Below are 24709 nucleotides of genomic sequence, written 5' to 3' on the forward strand. Positions count from 1 at the left end.
TGAATGCGTGGTCGACGTTTCGTACTGCCCGTTGATTTGTTTCCCAACTACCTCCAAAACATCGTCTTTTTATATTCATAATAACTTCAAAATTGTCATACTTAATATTCATTTTTAAACCTTTTCGAATGTAGCTTCCCGGAAATGTGAAAATGTTGATGTTAAAAGTAATATGATAAATGAAAATAATACAATGGGACCATCGCAGTTAATGTAGCTATCAGTTAACTGTTTCACCTGTTGAGAAACAATAGATTTGAATAATGTGTACTAACCTTAAGAAAAGATCATGATAAACGGAGTGTTCGATAAACTTGAACGCAGGTACGTAATAAGTATGTGTGTTTGTGTGCAGTAAAAGATTAAATCTCCACCGCTCCCTTCGCCGGCGCGATCAGCCGATGGCAGAGGGGACACGTCTTGCGTGACGTCATTTCCAGCGGGTGCGCGACGTGGTAGCAACCGGAACACTGCCAGGCGCCGGTCGGATTGGTCAGCGGCTGTCCGGACGCGATGCACGGCGGAAAGCGATTGCCGCAGCTGGGACAGAGCGTGCTGCAGTCGGCCACCGGCGTCTCGCAGGTGTAACAGCTGACGTGCTTCACCTTGTTGTCCTTCGGGTCGTAGCGCGAGAAGATGCTGATGGCCAGCTCCTCGTACTGCAGCCGACGACCCTCGGAGATCGTCTCGATCGCCTCCAGCTTGATGAACGCCTTCGAGCAGGTGCCGAACGAGCGATCGGCACAGCTGGCCAGGGCGAGCAGCGCGTACAGCACCTCCACGTCCAGCACGTCCTCGTACTCGCGCAGCCGGAGCGCGCTAATGACGGCGCTATGCAGCAACCCGGAGCGCAGTTGTCGCTGTGCCAGCAGCATATAGTGGTACGCCTCCGCGTGGTGCCATATCTGCTCGATCAGCACCGCATCGTCCGGATTGAGCTGGGCCAGGACCGCCGCTCGGCTTGGGCCGCCCGCCTGCAGCGCCATCTGCTTTTCGATGTACTCCTCCGCGAGCAGCCCCGACAGCACGTACAGCTGCTTGATGCGCACGTAGTCGGACTTCTTCTCCACCTCCGCCTCGGCCATCTTCAGCAGCAGCCGGGCGGAGTCCAGGTAGCGGCCCGCCTTCCGCTGCAGCTCGATCGCTTCCGGCAGCTTGCCCTCCTGCAGCAGCTGGGCCGCGTGCTTGCTCAGCAGTGTGTTGATCTGGGGCATCTTGTACTTTTGCGCCAGCTCCACCGCCAGTCCCCACTGCCGCAGGCCGATGCAGCTGGAGACGGCCGACTTGACGTCGCCCAGCTTGAGGTAGGCGGCGACCGCCTGCTCGCACATCCCCACCGTGGCCAGCATCTGGCCCAGCTTCGCCAGCTGCGGGCTCTTCTCGGGGAGCTTGTGCATGCAGCCGACCAGCTCGTCGTACTGCTCCAAACCGTACAGCGCGTCCATCAGGCCCTCGATGTGGTGCGCCTTCTCGTAGTACTCCTTGGCGCTGTCCCAGGCGCGCATGTTCATGTAGTGGTGGCCGATCTCGCGCCACGCGTTCTCCATCTGCTGGTCGGACGTGCCCGGCCCGAGCCTATACAGCTGCACCGTGCGAAACCAATCGCACAGCGTCTGGCGCAACCGAACCGCGCAATCCCGTCGATCCACGTCCATGTACAGCTTTTCCGCCTCATCGAACTCGCCGAAGAACGCGCCGATCTCGGCCCGCTGCAGCGCTTCCAGCTGGATTGTCCTGAGGCGCTTGATCAGCTGAATGCCCGGATAGTTGCTGCATCGCACGAACGCCGCTTCGGCCGTCTCGAGGTCCAGCTTCTTCAGCGATGCCTCCGCCAGCAGTCTCCACAGCCGCGGGTGTGGGTTATCCTCGATGAACTGCTTCGCCTCGGCGATCCCGACGTGCGCCAGCAGGTCCTCCGTGTCGCGCAGCGATTTGACGCGCAACTGCACGAGATGCTCCTTCACGTTCGGCGTCGCACCACCCTTGATGATGTCGTCCAGCAGGACGCCCGTGATTTCCAGCTCCTCAAAGTGGCAGATGTAGCCGGAGCAGGTGATCGGTTCCTCCGGGTCGGCCCCGCGCAGGATGTACATGCGCGTCTTCTCCATGATGGCCAGCAGCTGCGGGTTGTCCTTCGCCCAGCAGATGGCCCACACGTCCTTCCGTTCGATGTGACCGCTCGATTGCTCCAGTTCGTTGCTCGTTGTGTCGTCACGGAGAGTCAGCGTCGTCAGCACGCCGTTGCAGTCGATCATGGCCGCTCGGTTCGAGTTACAGTTGATCGCCAGCTTATAGCTGCGCGTCTGCAGATAGTGTCGGTTGCGCAGCACCAGATGAAGCAGCGTGTACTCGTGGATGAGGCCACTCTCCCGGCCAATCAATAGCAAACTCTCCGACGATGCCAGGCAACAGATGGGATCCTGGCTCGGGTCCACTTTGGGCGGGATTTCGTGGGCCGTCTTCGAGTCGAGATCGTTTAGCACTTCCAGGGCGGGCGTGTCGTCGATGTGGCACCTGCGATCGCGTTTCGTCTTCAGGTTCGCGTGCAACGTGGAGGCCCCCTGGACATGAAGAGAAAGAGCTTGTGTTGGCGATCAAATTACTTCCAGTACTCGTGGCGGGTTCGAATCCCAACCGAGACCGGACCCTCCCCTGTACGAGAGGACTGACTATCCACGTACAACAGGGAAACAAGTCTCGTAAGCCCTTAACGGGCAGGCATGACCAAGAGGTCGTTACGCCAAGAAGAAGACTCGTGGCGGAGCGGACTTACCTTTGGTGTATGATAATGCCAGAGTAGAAAGTGATCTTTCGACGCCACGATCACGTGCGTTGAGTTCATTGTTATAAACTCCGGTCTAATGTCGATGTATTTGGCTGATGGTGAAGAGAACCATGTGGTAAAGATTATTAACTAATTACGACCTAATCTTCGTCTGTAAATAAATGAACCTACAATCCACCGTCGTGCTGATCGAGTTGCATATCAGCAGCTGGTACATCAGATCCTTCCCCTTGCCCTCGCTCACGACGCTGAACTCCTTGCCGGTCATGCGTGTCTCAACGGCGATCACGCAGTGGTCAGCCGAGGAGGCCATCGACATCATCGGTTCGATCTGCTTCGCGTAGCACTGATTCGAGTTGGTGTCCCAGAACGTTACCGTATCCGTGTCGTCGCCCCCGGCACCACCGCTCGCCTCCTGGTAGCAGACGGTGCGGTTGAAGTAACACCAACTATAGTCCGGCCGGATGTTTGCGAAGTAAATGAACGAATCCACCGACAAGGCGATCCGGAGCGATTTGCCTTCCCACGAGAGGGACGTTATTTCTTTGCCGGGAATCTTCAGCGTACGGATGTGCTGGTGGAAGCGAGAACGGGAAACGAAAGCATTGGTTAGTTGTGCGTCTAGTCTATTAAAGAAATGATTTACCATCAAATGAAAATAGATCCTTCGATTTTGCGTAGCAAAAAAATTATAATTTTGGGGTCCGCGACAGCTAAGTGCTAGCACCGATTATAAAATCGGCCCTTGAAGGCCGATGCTCCACCACTTCGACGACGTGGGTTCGAATCCCTACCGAGACCCGACCGTCCCTAGTACTAGAGGACTATCAGCTATTCACGAAAGGAAAAAAGTCTTGTAATCCGCTCATGGAGCAGGCATAACCAACAAGGTCGTTACGCCAAGGAGAAGAAGAAGAAGAAGTTGTAGACAATCTTTGGTTTGTGCAATACAAGTCAAGATTTTGCACATTTTTATGATGTCTTTGTTTTCTTTGCGTAAGTAAAACAGAGTTTCAAATGTAAATTTAAATTACCTTATTGAAATTGTTTATAAAAACTAATAATCCGACGGTTTTTAAGAACAGCACAGACAAAGCATCCCAAACCATTAGTTTTTATAATACCTATAGCTATTAGGTGCACTTTTATTTATTTATGGTACAAAAACTTTTTAGACACTACGATAGCTGGCTATCAAAAATAATAACCATACCAGTCAACGGGTTGATTGCGTGCTTATGTTATTTCTTTCCAACTCCCCTTTTATTTTTATTTGATCGTTTTCTTTTGTAAAACTAAAAATAAAAAACAAGTTCAAAGAATTTTGACCGGATCTTTTTTCGTTTACTCCGAGATCGTGGAGTAATATTTTCGATGTACATCGAATACCCAAAAAATCCAAAAGTGAATCAACATATGTTCTAAACAGCAATAGTTAACAGATCAGAAAAATGTAAAATAATGACGAAATTTTCGCGTTTCGTAAAAGAGTGGATCAGATCATCAGCTCAATCGCATTAGCCATGTGAAAACAGTGTGTTCTAGGGTTCAAACAACTAAACGGCAACATAATCAATTGTTTGTCGGACATGGAACGTATACATTTCAGCTCGATCACCAGTGAGTGTTTGTAACAGATTCTTTCTGGCTCGATACCATGGGAAATCCTATGTCGGGTTTCTTTCCCAAACCAGTTTGCACATAAACCAGTTTAGCATTTCAGCAACTTCGAAAAGGCACCATTGGTGACCAGTGTGATAACCCAGTAAAAGCCCGCATCGTTACGCATTCCTTTAACGTTTCCTGTTGTTGTTGTCCGGACCATTAATGGTGGAATTCCACGCTGGCAAAGCGCGTTTCTACAAGCTCACAGTTGGGGGCAGTTAAGCATGATGTTATCTTTTCTATCCATATATTGGTGTATACATACACCGCTTGCTGATATCTATTCAAAACAAACGCATATGAAAGAATCGGGGAGATTCGTGACAGATCCATGAAAGTTTCGTGAAGATGCATTAAGGTTTCGAAAGATTCATTAAGCTTTGAAGATTGGAATCCGCAAAGATTCATGAATCCATCTTAGGTGAAAGATTCATATGAATGAATCTCGCCAAAAGATTCATTAAGCACAACACTACCTACTTAGGAAATGTATGCCGACCCCTGATCTACAGTTTTAAGGTGCATAAGTGATGTGAGTTGCGTCAAACTATCATCCTAATTTCCATATTATTCAAATCAGTTTCAACAACAAATTTTAACATGTAGTCGACCCTGAAGAAATTCTTTGGAACGCAGCGATACGAAGGCCGATGTGTATGTGTGTTGACAGCGGGGCACATTTATTTTAATGAAACATGAGGATGATGGTTTATGAAAAAGACGAACGAAATCTTTACGTTTCATGGTAGATTTCTTGATTCCAATGCAACTGCATGATAAGCTTCCATGAATTCACGTCGCCACGAGCACTCGTAACCAGAAACCGTAGCATATGGAACCGCAGTTACGAGTTTGTGTAGCAGGATGGCTTTTTCAAAAAATGATTTCATTTAAATCGTAATATCCCACGGTGCGCCAGTTGTCCGGTCGACGCGTGTTGCTGTGTCGGCAGCCATTTTGCTGGCTGGCTCACGTTCCTGCTCTGCTTCGGTGTCCGCAGGTTGCCATGTGGCTTCCTGTTGCTGTGTGCCGGTGACGCGTGTGCTACGGTAACCGACCTAGAACACGATACTTTCCAAGCTTTTATGAAACATTCCAACGATCAGAGCTATTCCGAGATCCGAACGTTCGAGATTTACGTTCGAGATTCGATATTCGGCATTACCAACTTCGAATTCGAGATTTATCAAGGTGTATGCAAAAGTGTATTAAGGGTTACCGCTTAATGGTTTGAATAAACCTTTGGTGATGTACGATAATTCGATTTGATTGTTATTATTACTTTTGGGGCGGTGATTGATACATGCGTACCATTAAAAGGAAGATAATATCATTTTACATAGATTTTTTCACGAAACCCTACTAATAACAACCGATTTTTCCACATTCAACGTCCAAATCTGTGTTGACCATTTGATTTTGACAACTGCCGAACAGCTATGTCGACTTTGTCGACTCGATTCGAATGTTAGAATATCGAAAAAATCTCGATTCGAGACGAGCGCTCGCATTCGAGACCGTTTCGAAACGGATCTCGGAATAGCTCTGGATATCTTCGCTCGCTACGAGTTTATACGTCTCACTAAGGTACTTGAGAATGTAGGGGTGGATGGGGTAATACGCACCCCATTAAGGAAAACTATAAAATTTTCTATCAACATGGCTCTTGATTGTTGATTTTATCACTGGATAGGTTTCATAAAGGTTCAAACTAGTTACCAGTTCAGGAACGTTTGCTTTTTTTGCTAAGAAAAACGTATTTTTTTCAGTTTTGAAAAAGTTCAATTTTTGATCGATCTGTATCTGGTTGAGGCAAAACGCACCTTTGCTAGGGGTAATACGCACCACAAATAAGGGGGCAATACGCACCATAACAAAGAGGCAATACGCACCACAACAACGAGGCAACATCCACCGTCAAATAAAGATAGTTTGTTTACAAACTGGTGCATTTTACCCCGAAATAGTGGGTGCATATTGCCCCCATTCATAGCTGAACACATTTTCAACTAAAACATGAGTAAATCTGCATACTTTACGAAATTTTCATGAACAGTCTCAAGCACTGATTCTCAATTCACTAAATTTCGTATTCTTCGTGGGTAAATATCGGTTTTTGCACTTAATATTCTTTAGCAGAATGGTACGTCACATTATAACAAAAACTGTCTGAGCTGAGAATGATTTTGTTTTGCGTTTATTTCGCGTTTCTGGTGACGTAGAGCTATCAAACTCACAGGATGACCATATTTTAGTTTGATCTTGCAAGGTGACTACTTTTTACGTGCCCAAAACTCGTTTTTAGAGGGAAATGGGAATGGGTGCGTATTGCCACAGGGGTGCGTATTACCCCAACCACCCATAAGTGTGTGGAAGCAAGCACGCAGTTTTTAGCGGAATGGCCCTCAAGTTCGAGACGATCAACAACATTCTGGCCAGGAAAAAGTTGTCCTTGGTTTTCGGGCCACTGCGGATTGCGGGTTGCAGTTATAAATAGATCCAGCTTACCGAACGTACGCACGATTGCCATCGCGTCCTGATTTTGGTTACGCATAGATCGATGGTGACAGCATTATGCTCTCGTGCAACATGACAAAAGGGTCCTTTCTTTTTTATCTTGGTCGGTTTCGCTTGGCACACCAATTATTATAAAGGGTACGGAAATCGAAGCGTAATCGTTAGCGTAATCGTGTAATTCCTCTGCTCAATCTGCCAAAACGAGTGCTTTCATACCCAATACTAACATGGTATCGTTTAATGGAAAATTAACTTGATATCAATAATTATAACGTCTCTTGTTTGGAAATTAAAGGCTTATCTGGCGTTCACAAAAAAGTGCTGGAACCAAATTTTTTGACAAACGCGTTGCGTTGTCATTCCCATACAAAATGAAAAACCCACCATTTCTGGGTTGAATTCTTAAAGCGGCATAAAAATTTCTGGAGTGGTAGAGCTTGAGATGCTGCGGCATTCGCGGTGTGTGTAGCGATTGGATTATGCCTGAGCCGGACGTACACTGCGTTTCAAAATGATAGCCTCACCCAGTTTTTTCCCTCATATGCTATTTTAAATGATCGCAAGGTAAAATAAACGACAGAAACATATTTCTTGATCTAAAAGAAATGTGTTTCACTTCTAATTTATCAGAAAAAAAAAATTAATTATAACATTTTGGTCAAAAATTTAAAAAATGAAGTGTCCAATAATGATAGCCTCACTTCAAAAATTATTCAAATTCACAAAGCAACCCAGTTCCTAGCCACGTAATCAGTTGCCAAAAGTAATTTTTAAGTTCTCTTACTTTAATTTGTAATTTAATTTGAACATTGGAAGCGGAAAACAACTCTAGGAATGAGAAAAAAGTCAAATTCATGCTTATCGCTTTAATGGCAAGTCAAATCATGAGATTGGTGTGCTAATAAATAGATCCACAAACGTCATTAACGATTATGTAAAAGATTCCAGCTAATATGGGCTTCAGAAGTCTCCTGGTCGTCTTCAAAATCTTTCCTCGCGTGATAATCGGAGGATTTGTTAAGTTGCTTTCAATTCAACCAAACGTTGCCGTAGGACAAAAAACGATTTCTGGTTGAATGTGCACAAAAATGCTGTGTTGCGAGCTTTGAATTCATGTTCTGATATTGTAAGAGAGCCCATGAAGAAAGTTTCTGCCCTCAAACTTCACCAAAAAGTCTCTAGATTGGAGTTTGCTACAGAACATATGACATGGAAGAATGAGTGAAGAAACGTAAGTTGTCACTTTGTAGTCTTGTTCAAATTTTAAATTGATAATTCATGTTAGGTGGGTTATATTGATGAAAAAAAGTTAAATATTGATGGATCGGATGGTTACATCCATTACCGGCGAGATTTGAGACGAAAGCACGATTTTTCTACCGTCGCAATTTTGAAGGTGAATCAGTCATGATTTGGGCTGCGTTCAGTGATCTTAGTAGAAGTGAATTGGCCATTATACCAACACGTATGAAATGCGATATGTTTATCGACATCCTGGACAATCATTTAAAGCCTTATCTGGAAAATCATTACACTCAACAACTCATTTTTTAGGCAAGACAATGTTGCCGTGCACGCAAGCAAGACAACAAGAACTCACCATGCACGATCGAGTATCGAAACAATGCCTTAGCCAGCCGTTTCTCAAGATCTTAATCCAATAGAAAATGTTTGTGGAAGGCTAGTTCAAGAGATTTATGAAGATGGGAGACATTACGAGACCATATTAGAGCTGAAACTTGCTATTCGAAATGCTTGGCGTTCCTTATCAGTAAATACGTTAGAAAAATTATCGGAGAGCATGACATCAAGAATTTTCCAAGCAATAAATCGTAATGGAGGACCCACTGATTACTAAACCATGACTTTTTAATCCATTCATGCTATTTTTGTTGATAATTTAATCAAAATCCTAAGTGAGGCTATCATTTTGGGACACCACTGATTTTATTTTTTTGGTACGTAAGGGATTGTTCTCTCGTTTTCTTCAACAATATTTATGCAAATTAGTCGTTTTATACTTACAAATATTTGTGATATTTTTGGAAAAATTTATATGCTCGGTATTCGCCCTGCACAGAAAAAACTAGGTGAGGCTATCATTTTGGGACGCAGTGTAGTGCCACGTTGGGTACCTTGAGCAGATCTGTAGCAAGGCGTATTGGGCAGTCGACGTGTGGACCTCGAAGCAACCGATGACGCCTCATTTTAATCATCTCCGGTAGGCTTGATACGAACCGTCATCATTCAGAAGAAGTGCGCAAGCCGGGATTCTATTCCATTCGAATTAGGACGGTCAGTAGTTGCTCAGTGAACGTAAAAGTGAAATATCTGAAAATTACAAAATTATACGAATCCGCATGGAAAAGGCTAAAGCAAAATATTCAAGATCATATTAAACACCTACAGGCATAAGCATATTGTGTTTGCGCGTTTGCGGTACACGTGGAGCATAAAGTGGAGCCAAACGTCCGCTAGAAGTTAAATGTGTAATTGTACAGTTTCCATTCGTCGTGTCTTTGGTGGATTAATTTGGTCTTATTTGCCGCAAAAAGTGTTTTAAAGAGCTTCCTTACCGTTTTCAAAGTGTTCTTACTACGATAGAGACGCAGGGAGAACAAACTAAAAAAGGATGAAGGGCTCTTTCCACGATGCGAGTATGGTAGTGAGTATGGTAGTGAGTATGGTGAGTGATGGGTGCTCCGACACTCATCATACTCACCAGGTATGGCCGATACTCAGGTCGACTGTCAACATATACCATACCATACTCACCTGGCTTCGTCCACACGGCACAAGCATACTCACCCATATACGGTGAGCGTTTTTGACATCTATCAAAAACTCACTACTACCCGCTAGGCAATTTCGATCAATCGTCCTAAAAACGTTCTAAAATGAAACAAACATCGAGCGGTTTTGTATGGGAAGTAGGACAAAGTAGGACGACTGCTCGAAACGCCCTGCATTTGTTTCACCCCCATACAAAAAAGTAGGACGTTTGTTCCGCGCGTAGAACGTTTTTAGGACGATATTTCGAGCTGTCTAGCGGGTACCCACTAGGCAATTTCGAGCAAATCGTCCTAAAAAACGTCCTCCGTGACACAAACATCAAGCAGTTTTGTATGGTGAGTAGGACGAGCAGGGCGATTGCTCGAAAAACGTCCTCCATTTGTTTCATCCCTATACAAAAAAGTAGGACGTTTGTCGCGTGTCGAACGTTTTGAGGACGATATTTCGAGCTGCCTAGCGGGTAGAAATCCGGCCCATACTCACTGTGTGGAAACGGCCCTTGACGAAATTCATGTTCGACCGCACCCAATTGTGTCTGTGACCTTGAAAACCAGTTGCTGTGGTATTTCACAAGTGATGTCGAGAAAAATCATACACTGCGCCCCAAAATGATAGCCTCACCTGGTTTTTTCTATGCAGGGCGAATACCGAGCATATAATTTTTTTCAAAAAATACAAAAATATTTGTAAGTATACAATGACTACTTTGCATAAATATTAGGTGGAATCGCATACGAATTTGTTTAATTTTTAACCATGGCTTAAATTAAGCGATGGTCTATTTTAGCCGCTCGAATTTGGTATCGCGTACTGTTTCAATTGACCATGGTTAAATGTTAAACCATTGGATGCAATTTTGATACAAAGCCTACTTTGCGCTTTGATTACAAACAATTTAAAATGTTATTCTGAACGTTTTCAAATCCATTTTAATTTTAAAAAAACAACTTCTTTGTTTTTCTTTATTGTTTAAAATTTTCACTAGTTGTTTTCTTGGCATTGGTAAATTTTTATTAACTACAAATGAAAAATAACAACACGATATGGAAAACACAAACCTGTGAAATCTTTTACCTTGTGTAATTCGAATAAACATTGGCCATTCTGCCATTTGCTTTGGTTTGTGTACAAGTGGTGGGAAATTTTACAACGGGAATTAATGCAAAATAAATCTTCTGCCACTAATTCATGCCACAGAAAATATTCTAGTGGGTTTCCATATCGTAGAAAATTATATCGACTGATTCGTATCGAAGCAAGGCATTTGGCTCAACTGGAAACTGCATTCAAATTATAAGAAAATGCTAAAATATATAACGTACATATCTCTCAATTTTCGTTCATACAACCGGATATGGTTCGGTTCGCAGAAGACTGGGAATACCCAATTTGGTTTGGCCCCATAATCCAACCAACTCTGTTTAAAAAAAACACTCACGTGCTTTCGATTAGCTAATAAATATGAAAAAGATGTACGTTGACTAGTCCTATCCATAGTAACTTAGGTGTTAAATTGCCGAATGTTCTTTTAACACTCGTTTGCCCATCGGCGACATAACCGGTATTTATTTGTATTTTTACTTTTTTATTAAAACTTTTCATCCACTCCAATTTTAAAATGTATATTCTTTTGCCTAGTTCCACAAAAATATCGACTTCCGTATTGATATTTTACATAAAATATCTTGCGCGGAAGATTTGTTTATTAAACAACTACCCCAGACACATCATATAATAAACCATCGTCAACGCTGAAGTCAGAGCGTATGCGATGCCAGAAACCATGGTTTATTATACTGCTCGAAACTTTTACCCGCAGAACCCTAGGGTGCGTGACAATCGTTTGTTTAGTTTTAAACCATGGTTTAATTTGACACAAATGAATGACAAATGAACGCGGTTCATCCAAAATGAACGCTAGACGGCAGATTAAACCATGGTTAAATAAACAAATCCGTATGCGATTCCACCTATTGTTGAAGAAAACGAATGAACAATCCCTTTTGTACCAAGAAACTAAAATCAGTGGTGTCCCAAAATGATAGCCTCACTTAGGATTTTGATTAAATTATCAACAAAAATAGCATGAATGGATTCAAAAGTGATGATTTAATAATCAGTGGGTCTCCCATTACGATTTATTGCTAGGAAAATTCTTGATGGCATGCTCTCCGATAATTTTTCTAACGTATTTACTGATAAGGAACGCCAAGCATTTCGGATATCAAGTTTTAAGCTCCTATATGGTCTCGTAATGTCTCCCATCTTCATAAATCTCTTGAACTAGCCTTCCACAAACATTTTCTATTGGATTAAGATCTTGAGAAACGGCTGGCTAAGACATTCGTGCTCAGCACAGTCTACGATCTGAAAATATCCGTTCGACGGTCGGTGAAAAATGAACTCTGTGTGTTTATACCTCGTATGTTCAAAGGTTCCTTTGAAGCCTCCTGCTTCGTTTATACCTAGGCGCTCAAGTGTTTCCGTGAAGTGGATAATTTTTACTTTTCAAATAAAGTCGTTGGTAATCATTTCAATAATTACACAAAATGATGATAAATTCATAAAAAACTACAAATAGGATCCTCGGAAAAGCAATTAACACTCTTTTTTTAAATAAGAACCTTCAAATGTACGAATTCGTTGAGAATCCGTGGCATAAAACCTCGCGGATTTCTTCCCATACAATGGGAACGAACGGATTTGCAAAAAGAGTTCATTTCGTTCATATTCAAAATGGCAGGTAAAATGAACACATTTGAGAGGAGGTGAGTGAAACTTGACAGCCAGCTCCCCACCAACATTTCGCTATGGAAAATGACCGCTGCTTTTCTGTGAAGTGTTCGGCTACTTTTCCTACTAAAGCAGCTCCGTTCATTTCTGATGCAGCACCGGAGTTCATGAAATAATTGAAGCGTATGAAATAATTAATGAAATAATTCAACAAATTTAAGCTTTGTTTTGAACCTTTGCAAAAAAATGTGAAAAAATTCAAAAACATTTCACAACTCTTGTTCCGTTTGTTTCTCTTTCTTCTGTTCTGTTCTGCCTTTCTCGTTCTGCTGCCTCGCTCCCCTCTGCGGTCCTCTTGTAACCTCCTGATGTGTTCTGCTCGCCTGGTAGCAGGTGTTCCGCCGTTCCTTCGGCTTTGGGAGTTGATATGTTGCCTGAGGGTGAAAGATGTATATATTTGTCTTTGTTATTAAAGTTTTTACTTACCATTTGATTCTGCCAGTCCGAAGCGTGTGGGGTGTTAATCTCGAATTGTTCCAGTAGTCCACCGAGATTCTTGTACACTCTCGGGTTCAACTAGGGTTTTCTTTAATCGCTTTGGTGTTTGCGTGACAGTACACGCACGCGTCGCTTGATACACACATGTGTATAACGCACGCGCGTTGACCTTGTAAATAGAACCGCTAACAAGAACCAGCTGATTCTTGTTTTGTCACACTGGTGTGGCGACAACCGATCGCACCGTATGATTATCTTTGTTATATTTTCGCGCAGCATTAAATATACATATGCGCATGGAATTTCTTTGTATTTTCATGACAGTTGTTCCTCACATTTTTAACATGTAATAAAAGGTACTAAAATATGACCGCAAAATGTTTGATTTAAATTTCAATACAAACTGGCGCTAGGCCCAGTGTACTGCCGGCGTCATTAAAAGTGACCAAGCGACTAAGTTGCATGTTTTTTATGTAACATGTGCTTTATACGTTAAGAACATGCAAAACGAAAGTGGATGCGGAGCAAAGAACAGTACGAATGAAGAAAGATGTACTTTTTCCTCTACGAGGAACTTTGCTTCATACCTAGCTTGAAATATATTACAGATAAGAAATTACTTTTACAAAGATAGGCCATGCCAAAATCTGGTTAAAAACTAATTGCACAGCTTACCCACATCCACTACATCCAACTGCAAGTTGCAATGATTTTTTTTTTCAAATTTCGATGTCGCATCGCATTTTTCATTGCTTAGCATTTGATTGTTTCATGAGATTACGTCTTTTGGAAACTAGTAAAGATCTACACACAGATCTATAAACCAATTGGAGACAGCATTCGGAAGTAACGGATAAAAATCTAGCTCTTATCAAAAGCTACTTTTGTGTGCAAAATACGTTCCAACATCTTCTTCCACCGGAAACATAATCGTTTCCCAGCATAAGGTGAAATCATGTATTGACAGTTTAAAAGAGAGCAGGTCCTTGGTCAAAAAGCTGTCGTTTTTTTAATGCTGGTTACCCTAATATAAATACATAAACTCGTGTAGCAACTGCTCAAGCGGATAGAAAATTAACCACTACCGGACAAAGATTACCGTTACTTTGTAATTAACCTTTGAACTGAGAAACACGGCCACGACGTTTGCATTAAAAAATAGACAAATTTTCGTTGACGACAAGAAAAAAGTCAACCAAGTATATTGAATCAAGTAAATTTTATTGAACATTACATATTTTTAGTACTTTCAAAATAACTTCCGACGGCCAGTTGGCCTTGGCCGAAACTTTTGCCATAGCCAACCAAACCAACCATTTGGGAATGTTTTCAGTTGTTGTAAATGTTTTTTTTCGATTGGTTGTAGTTGATAGCCATGAGCAAGGTGAGCAGTGTGGGATATTTCATTTATATTTGATCCATTCAACTCCTCCGATCCTCTTTACGCATGATTTACTGTGGCTATGTATGTCCAAACCACTGAATCGTACTCTTTATCGTGTTTTTTGATAAAGTTGATTTATTCCGGAAGACACTGCACACTATACACTTCTCCATACGCCGGAAGTCTTGACAGGAAGAACAGCGACTTTGGGCAAATCGTTCTCGCTGATTTTCAGCCACGATATGCCGTTCTATGGGAGTTTAGCGACCACAAAACACTTTAAATATACTGTAACAAGCTTCAAAAGTAATATAAATTACTAGTCTTTTTTACCACTTGTCGCCGTCTGGTTTTAAATAATCGTTGGTCACATGGTCCGCTATTAAGCTGGATGTTTAACACACAATCAAACGTAGATGGTTGTTGTCAAACTTGTTTTAAATTTAAACGAAATGCTACTCTTTAACTTGCTTTTAGTTGCTGCTAACAGAAAGTTGCTAACGTATTCCGTTTTCCCATGAAAATTCTTTAAAATTTGCCTCATTTTTTAAATGCCAACGTTATTGTAATATTCCCGAAATGCAAACGTTCGTCGCTAATCAAGATTTGATCGGTATAAGGACAGTCTATGTCGATTATTTAAAAAATAAAACGCCCTACTGTTGGACATGTTTCTGCCCGAAGATAAAACTCGAAAAAGAATTCTATATTTCAAATATCAAATGGCGAACATGAATCCTTAACATCAAACACTTCGCAATAATTGGCGTTCGAGATCATTGATTCAAATGATCAATGTATCGTTGGGATATATTTTTGATGTTTAGAATATAATGGACACACTTTGTGAATAGCCGAACATATGTTAGTTTGATATGCATTCGTTAATTCACAGGTGTAAAACGTACAGCGGTAGCAATGGTAGCAACTACGGGAGAAGAGTAAAAATTGAATTTGGGAGAAAAAAATATCGCATCCACCCTCCTTAGAACATAACTTAAGCCAGCAACTAGCAAACTCGTAATATGTTTTTGTAGCGCAGGAATTGCTGATATGCATGTGCATGTGCATGCGCAAACAGATCGTTCCGAGCTAACAGATTAATATCATCAATAAATTGAATAATATTAGTCTATTTTCTCGTTATCATTATAAGTATGTAACACTTATACGATTTTGTAATAACGTAAATGAAAGCATACCCACATATAGAAATTCTGTCGAAGGATTCTTTATTCTATCGAGTGTTGCTTTGAAGTGACCGCACGAGAATGCTTCGAATGCTTTTGAAATCATACATCTTTGATCATATAAAACACAATCATTTCTGAGGCAATTGAGATGATATAAATATTATTGCATAGGTATTTAGTGCGACTATCTTTTGTCTGTATGATGCACTTGGCTAGGAATAACCATTGAGGAGCTATGTTTGTTTTATTTCTTCTCTTTATTGTGCATCGATAATAGATTTGAAAGCGTCAATATTGTTTACAATGGAAAATGTTGTACCGTTGGTGGCAGCACCGGTGCCATCTAAAGTTCAAAAATACACTTTCCGTTCAAACTGTAACGGTTTATGCTTTCCATCCCTCGATTTATTTCATTTTTCATGCAAAGTTTCACTCAAGAGCGGGTTGAAAAATTTCGGTGCTGCAGCGCGAATGCGACGGAGCATAAGTCAGTCGCTGCGTCTCGCTCCGATCCACGGGGATAGGCCTGAGTTCATTCAAAATTGGTAGTAGGGAGATTTGCCCGCGCTTTTCAACGTGAGTGCCCCACGCAACATTTCGCTATGGAAAATGACCGCTGCTTTTCTGTGGAGTGTTCAGCTGCTTTTCCTATTAAAGCAGCTCCGTTCATTCCGAAGCAGCACCGCAGTTCATGAAATAATTAAAGTGTCTCGACTGTAGAAAGCCGCTGTAAGCTTTGCCACGAGATGCCGCTGTAAGCTTTGTTTTGAACCTTTGCAAAAAAAAGCCTTTTCCACAACTCTTGTTCCGTTTGTTCTTTTTTCTTCTGTTCTGTTCTGCCTTTCTCGTTCTGCTGCCTCGCTCCCCTCTGCGGTCCTCTTGTAACCTCCTGATGTGTTCTGCTCGCCTGGTAGCAGGTGTTCGCCGTTCCTTCGGTTTTGGGAGTTGGTATGTTGCCTGAGGGTGAAAGATGTATATATTTGTCTTTGTTATTAAAGTTTTTACTTACCATTTGATTCTGCCAGTCCGAAGCGTGTGGGGTGTTAATCTCGAATTGTTCCAGTAGTCCACCGAGATTCTTGTACACTCTCGGGTTCAACTAGGGTTTTCTTTAATCGCTTTGGTGTTTGCGTGACAGTACACGCACGCGTCGCTTGATACACACATGTGTATAACGCACGCGCGTTGACCTTGTAAATAGAACCGCTAACAAGAACCAGCTGATTCTTGTTTTGTCACACTGGTGTGGCGACAACCGATCGCACCGTATGATTATCTTTGTTATATTTTCGCGCAGCATTAAATATACATATGCGCATGGAATTTCTTTGTGTTATCATTACAGTTGTTCGTCACATTTTTAACATGTAATAAAAGGTACTAAAATATGACCGCAAAATGTTTGATTTAAATTTCAATACAAACTGGCGCTAGGCGCAGTGTACTGCCGGCGTCATTAACAGTGACCAAGCGACTAAGTTGCATGTTTTTTGTGTAACATGTGCTTTATACGTTAAGAACAATCAAAACGAAAGTGGATGCGGAGTAAAGAACAATACGAATGAAGAAAGATGTACTTTTTCCTCCACGAACTTTGGTTCATACATAGCTTGCAATATGTTACAGATAAGAAATCACTTTTACAAAGATAGGCCATGCCACAATCTGGTTTAAAATAATTGCACAGCTTACCCACATCCACTACATCCAACTGCAAGTTGCAATGATTTTTTTTCAGATTTCGATGTCGCATCGCATTTTTCATTGCTTAACATTTGATTGTTTCATGAGATTACGTCTTTTGGAAACTAGTACAGATCTACGCACAGATCTATACACCGATTGGAGACAGCATTCGGAAGTAACGGACAAAAATCTAGCTCTTATCAAAAGCTACTTTTGTGTGCAAAATGCGCTCCAACATCTTCTCCTGCAGGAGACATAATCGTTTCCCAGCATAAGGTGAAATCATGTATTGACAGTTTAAAAGAGAGCAGGTTGATGGCACTCCTTAGTCAAAATGCATTCGTTTTTTGATGCTGGTAACCCTAATATAAATACATAAACTCGTGTAGCAACTGCTCAGCTGGATAGAAAATTAACCACTACCGGACAAAGATTACCGTTACTTTGTAATTAACCTTTGAACTGAGAAACACGGCCTTAACGTTTGCATTAAAAAATAGACAAATTTCGTCGACGATAAGAAAAAAGTCAACCCAGTATATTGAATAAAGTAAATTTTATTGTAAGATTAAGATTTTAGTACTTTCAAAATAACTTCCGACGGCCAGTTGGCCTTGGCCGAAACTTTGGCATAGCCAACCAAACCAACCATGTAGGAATGTTTTCAGTTGTTGTAAATGTTTTTTTTTTCGATTGGTTGTAGTTGATAGGGATATTTCAATTATATTTGACCCATTCAACTCCTCCGATCCTCTTTACGCATGATTTACTGTGGCTATGTATGTCCAAACCACTGAATTGTCTTTATCGTGTTTTTTGATAAAGTGGATTTATTCCGGAAGACACTGCACACTATACACTTCTCCATACGCCGGAAGTCTTGACAGGAAGAACAGCGACTTTGGGCAAATCCTTCTCGCTGATTTTCACTTTTAAAATTTATTATATTTAAAAAAAACATTAAATTTTCGCTTTAAAACTACTGTAACAAGCTTCAAAAGTAATATAAAATACTAGGCTTTTTAACCACTTGTCGCAATCTGGTTTTAAATAATCATTGGTCACGTGGTCCGCTATTAAGCTGGATGTTTAACACACAATCAAGCGTAGATGGTTGTCATCAAACTTGTTTTAAATTTTAACGAAATGCTACTCTTTAATTTGCTTTTAACAGAAAGTAGCTAACGTGTTCCGTTTTATCATGAAAAGTCATTAAAATTTTTTAAATGCCAACGTTATTGTAATATTCCCGAAATGCAAACGTTCGTCACTAATCAAGATTTAATCGGTATAAGGACAGTCTATGTCGATTATTTAAAAAATAAAACGCCCCACTTTTGGACCTCTTTCACGCCCGAAGATAAAACTCGAAAAAGAATTCTATATTTCAAATATCAAATGGCGAACATGAATCCTTAACATCAAACACCTCGCAATAGTTGGCGTTCGAGATCATTGATTCAAATGATCAATGTATCGCTGGGATGTATTTTTGATGTTTTGAATATAATGGACTCACTTTATGAATAGCCGATCATATGTTAGTTTGATATGCATTCGTTTATTCACAGGTGTAAAACGTGCAGCGGTAGCAATGGTAGCAACTGCGGGAGAAAAAAATATCGCATCCACCCTTCTTAGAACATTACTTGAGCCAGCAACTAGCAAACTCGTAATTTGTTTTTCTAGCGCTTTAATTGCTGATATGCATGTGCATGTGCATGCGCAAACAGATCGTTCCGAGCTAACAGATAAATATCATCAATAAATTGAATAACATTTGTCTATTTTCTCGTTGTCATTATAGGTATGTAACAATTATACGATTTTGTAATAACGTAAATGAAAACTTTCCTACATATAGAAATTCTGTCAAAGGATTCTTTATTCTATCGAGTGTTGCTTTGAAGTGACCGCACGAGAATGCTTCGAATACTTTTGAAATCATACATCTTTGATCATCTTAAACACAATCATTTCTGAGGCGATTGAGATGATATAAATATTATTGCATAGGTATTTAGTGGGACTATCTTTTTTCTGAATGATGCATGTAGTATCCACGGAGGGAGATAAGTAAACCCACGTCTGTTCTGCTCGCTATCCACAGTGCTACTGCCGTTTATTCTCTTAATTCACTCAGTACCGGCCACGAGTTCTCGTGAGAGCTATCTCACGATACTACGTCACTTTTCCTTTTTTCTTTTTTTTCCTTTTTTTTCTTTTCCTTTTTTTTTTTGTTTATACATAATTTTGTAGATGCGTTGGGTGTCGTATAGTCCTCTTGGTCCTTGGTTCGGAATCCGCTCCTAATTTATTTGGCTGATTTAATTGCCGTTGGGAGCCACTGTCAATCAATCCATCATCGATACGTTGCAGGTGGGAAACGTGTCTTCGATACTTCAGCCCTGAATTTTCGGAGACCACCATAACGTCTCCGCCCTTCCTTTTAACTACTTTAAACCGCTCCGTGTCGAAGTTCGGCGACAGTTTATTGGTCTTCAACATTTTCCGAACCAGTACTATATCTCCTTCAGCGATGGGGTTCGGCTTTGCATTACGTCGCTCATCGGCGTATGTTTTGCCTTTAGCTTTCTTCTCCTTATCCCTATCCATTACTTCCTCATCAACTTCCTTTGGCTGGCTGATCGATGGTAATCTATCTCGGATGTTCCGATGGCGATTTTCCGGTTGTTGAGTGTGGTGTAGATCGGTACATTATGAGGTACTTATTTAAATCCTCCTTCCAATCTGAGTCAGTTGCCTGACTTATCGTGAGGGGGAAACCGAACCTTGCAAATATAGGAGTCAACCGTTTGATGGTTTCCGTGGAGTCCGTTTTCATCGTGATTTGAATTTCAATGAAACGACTGAAATAGTCGACCACCACAAGTAGCTGGTGACCTGTAGGGAGTGGGCCAAGATAGTCGATTGCCAGGTGTTGCCAAGGCGCTGATGGAAGTTCTCGTCGTTTCATCGGTTCTGGAGCGGCAGGAGCTGCCACGAGTATACATCCTCGGCAGTTTTTAATATATTTTTCGACTTGCGCATCTAGCTTCGGCCACCATACCTTTGCTCGTAGCCGCTGTTTCATCAATGAGATGCCAGGGTGGCCTTCGTGTGCCAACTCTGGTGTTCGCTTTCTTAAGGTCTCTGGTATGACCATCCGCGTTCCTCGTAGAAGTAACTTCCCGACGAAACAAAGCTCGGTCTCAAACGCCTTAAACGGAACTGCCTCTTCACCCCATTTACCTTCATCCAGTGCAATTCTGACTGATTGTATTTCCTTGTCTTTTTCTGACTCTTTTTCGATCTCAGTCAATCTTAAAGCGACTGGAGCTGCATTCAAGGCTACCCATTGTACATAATTTTCTGTATAATCCTCGAACGGCTTGCCGTCCATCGCAGAAGTATTAGCCAACCGTGACAAAGGATCCGCGATGTTAGATTTCCCGGGTCTATAAATAACTTTTCCTTTATATGCCTGTAGTCGAACTACCCATCTTTCAATTCTCGCCGACGGTTTTGATCTTGGTCCGAAGATTGTTTCCAATGGCTTATGATCTGTAATTAATTCAAATGACCGGCCATATAGATAGTAGTGAAATCGCTCCACGGCCCAAACTAATGCAAGCGCTTCTTTTTCTATTTGAGCGTAACGTTTCTCCACGTTCGTGAGGCTTCGGCTCGCATATGAAATGATTCGTGGGCCGAGACTGTTAATCTGGATGAGGACAGCTCCGAGACCGACTGGACTTGCATCGGCGATTACTTGCGTCCGATCGTTTACATTAAAATATCCTAGTGTTGCCGGATTTATCATTGCTTGCTTTAACTTCTCGAAAGCCTTTTGGTGTTCTAGGTTCCACACAAACTTTTGTTGTTTTTGTAACCGTCGAAGAGGTTCCGTCTGGGTCGCTAGATCCGGAATAAACTTGCCTACATAATTCACCAGGCCCAAAAAGCTTCGAATTTCTTCTTTCGAACATGGCTCTCGAAAGTTGCGTATAGATTCTAACTTATCCTCATCCGGTTTTATTCCCGTAGCAGACAATAAGAGCTATTCCGAGATCCGAACGTTCGAGATTTACGTTCGAGATTCGATATTCGGCATTACCAAATTCGAATTCGAGATTTATCAAGGTGTATGCAAAAGTGTTTAAAGGGTTACCGCTCAATTGTTTGAATAAACCTTTGGTGATGTTCGATAATTTGGTTTGATTGTTATTATTATTTTTGGAGCGGTGATTGATACATGCGTACCATTAAAAAGAAGATAATATCATTTTACATAGATTTTATCACGAAACCCTACTAATAACAAACGATTTTTCCACATTCAACGCCAAAATCTGTGTTGACCATTAGATTTTGACAACTGCCGAACAGCTATGTCGACTTTGTCGACTCGATTCGAATGTTAAAATACCGAAAAAATCTCGATTCGAGACGAGCGCTCGCGTTCGAGACCGTTTCGAAACGGATCTCGGAATAGCCCTGAATATATGCCCCAGAAATTTCAATTCTGATACGCCGTATACGCATTTCTCATTTTTAAGCTTAATGTTGCTTTCCTGTAGCTTAAATTGCACCTTTTCCAAGCGCGTGTCGTGCTCCTGTTGACTTGACCCGTAAACCACTATGTCGTCAATAAAGTTTACGCAGCCTTCGCACCCGCTCAGGATTTGTTCCATGATTTTTTGGAACAGCTCAGGCGCGCAGTTGATGCCAAACATCAAGCGCGTGTATCTATAAAGACCTCTCCGAGTGATAAACGTCGTTATCTCTCTGGATCGCTGAGATATCTCTACCTGGTGGAAGGCATTTTCTACATCCAGGCTGGAGAAAACTTTTGCATTCGCAAAAGCTGGGAGAAAATCTTCGATGGTGGGTAATGGATGGTTTTCCCTTTCTACTGCCTCATTTGCCCGTCGCATGTCGATACATATGCGCACATCGTTACCTTTAGGGACAACGACTACCGGGGACACCCATTTGGAAGGTTTATTCACCTTTTCAATTACTCCTTTCTTCAACAGGATGTCAAGCTTTTCCTCCACTAGTTTCTCCAATGCAGCTGGAATACGACGGTACGGCTGAATAACCGGTACTACATCTTCCTTAATCGGGATGTCAATTACAATATCCTTGATAGTTCCTAGGGGGTCATGCGCATTGACGTTGTTGACGCTTATTTTCAAAACTCCCATTTCTGTCGCCGTATCGCGACCAATCAGGACTTTTCCCTCTCCTCCGATCACGTAGAAATCCGAATCCAGGGTGTTTTGCCCTACCGTGAGGGTTGCATTAAATATCCCGATGGTTGAAAGTTCCTTTCCACCGTAGGCTTTGAATACTTTGCCAGTATATTGTTTTTGATATTTTACTACGACTTTCCTTGCCTTCAACTTCTCCCATACTGACTCACTCAGGAGATTATATTTCGACCCAGAGTCGATCACGGCGGATGTTTTTACTCCTCCGATTTCGCAGCTGACATCGCCGTCCTTGTCAGCGGTTGTCAAGTGAAATACATACTCGCATTCACGATTATCCACTTGGTTGACCGTATCGGAAGGGTTTCGGTGGTTTCCCTTGTCAGTAATTTTGAAGTTTCTCTTGGAAGATTGCATCGGGAGCTTACGCTTGCGGCATTTTCTCGCAAAGTGGTCCATCCCTTGGCATTTGTTACATGCCTTTCCTTTCGCGGGGCACCTCTCATCTCTCGCCATCCCAAGCACCTGTTTTTTCGCTGTCCGTCAAGCTATCCGTCTTGCTACCCAAGCACCTGTTTTTTCGCTGTCCGTCAAGCTGTCCGTCTTGCTAACAGACACAGCCGGAGTCGGATAGAAAGATTCTCACTATGGCGGTGAGTCTGTTGGTTTGACGGAAAGCAGCAACTAACCGTCTGCCGACTAAAGTCGATATACCGGTTAAAAAAAAATTGCCGTCCAAGCTGTCAGAACGTGTGGAGGTGGGCACATACGCGCACCTAGGTTCGGACTCGCATCGGTACGGATCTGAACCCAGACCAAGTGGGTTTTTGACACTATCATGTGGGTTCATTTTGGCTGCAATGTTGGTTCGTTCATAACCATATCATTTCGGACTTATGTATTTTTGGTGCCCCTCTCTATTGTCCCAATGTTTATGATGTGTTGTGCTTTCGTGATGTTTCTGTGTCTGTGTTATGGAGTATGTGAAAATTTATTGAATCAGTTATGTCGTGGTTTCGAACTACCGAGGTTATGGGGTACTTACGTGACAGCTGCAGAAGACCGGTCAACCATATAGGCCACGGCGGGTGCCTTGATTGACCTGTCTATTGCAGAAATATAAATGCAAGCATCTCGACATCAAGATGCCTCAATATTTATACAACGGTGTGTAAAACGTTTACTACATGCTGATTGCACCAATTATGATTTAATTGTTAGTTTCACCAGTCTAACTTATAACAACCAAACAATTAATTTTTTTAAATGTGCATGTTTTCCCGGTTCATACCAATAATTCAATTATTAGCACCCCATAACCATTGTGTAGTTTGCTGCGATCAAAAAAGTGCATTTCGTTGTAAAAAGTTTAGTTTAGCGAGAGTCGTCGATTGCTCAACGATGGGTATCCACGACGCGCGGGTAGGCAACGGCGGGCGTGCGAACGGTTCAAACACGAACACATTCACATTCTCTATAGTGAGAAGAATTGCTCGAGTCGGATAAGCGTCTCACCAAGTGCTTGGGATATGACCAAAAAACCCGCAGCGATGGCATTCAATATTCCGCGCTTCTCTCTGGCCTCCATGGGACGGTCTCATGTCTATTTTGTTTACCTCGCTAACTTGAGGTTTGGGGATTTCATTTGAGAAGGATTTCTCTTGTACCGCTACAGTTTCGAAAATTTGTGCCACTCGTAATATTTCGGTGAGGTCCGCGTCACCCCGCTTCAAAAGTTCCCTACGTAGGGCTGGCGATTGGCAATTTCCTATGACTTGATCCTTGACGTTTTCCTCCATCTTGTCACCGAATCCGCACCGCTCTGCTTGGATTCGCAGACGCACCGTAAACGCGCCTACTGTTTCGCCTGCCCCTTGCTTCATCTGACGAAGCAAATGCCGCTCGTAAGTGGCATTTCCTTTTGGAAGGAAAAATGCATTCAATTTGCTCATGGCCTCTTCGTACGGGGTCATGCATGGTGTATATGTCTCCACGTTAGCCATTGGCCTACGCATGTCAGTGCCCGGCAGATCTGGCAACGACTCGAATAGTTGCTGAACATTTGAGCCAGCATAATGGAGTAGCAAATCCTTCTTCCACTCCTCGTCAGTGACGCGGGCTGCTCGCACCATCGTCTCGAAGGCCTTGAGCCATTTGCGCCACTCGTCTCCTACATTCCCATTACTCGTGTAGTAGTTAAATGGTTGCAACTGCAATCCGAGGGTGCGAACCATATCTG

At 42.3% G+C, this 24709-nt stretch overlaps 1 protein-coding gene across 1 annotated transcript; it reads right to left on the minus strand.

The window, feature by feature from the left end:
- Positions 1 to 206: 206 nt before the first annotated feature.
- Positions 207 to 24704, minus strand: LOC131265470 (WD repeat-containing protein 35-like). Its single transcript, XM_058267741.1, has 4 exons — positions 24087 to 24704; positions 2957 to 3359; positions 2774 to 2877; positions 207 to 2561 (listed from the first exon to the last, which is right to left on the minus strand). Exons 1-4 carry the CDS (start codon positions 24702 to 24704, stop codon positions 363 to 365), a joined length of 3324 nt encoding a protein of 1107 aa, XP_058123724.1. The 3' UTR covers positions 207 to 362.
- Between the last annotated feature and the right edge of the window lie 5 nt (positions 24705 to 24709).

The sequence above is a fragment of the Anopheles coustani genome, chromosome 3, assembly GCF_943734705.1.
Source record: "Anopheles coustani chromosome 3, idAnoCousDA_361_x.2, whole genome shotgun sequence".
Taxonomy (NCBI): domain Eukaryota; kingdom Metazoa; phylum Arthropoda; class Insecta; order Diptera; family Culicidae; genus Anopheles; species Anopheles coustani.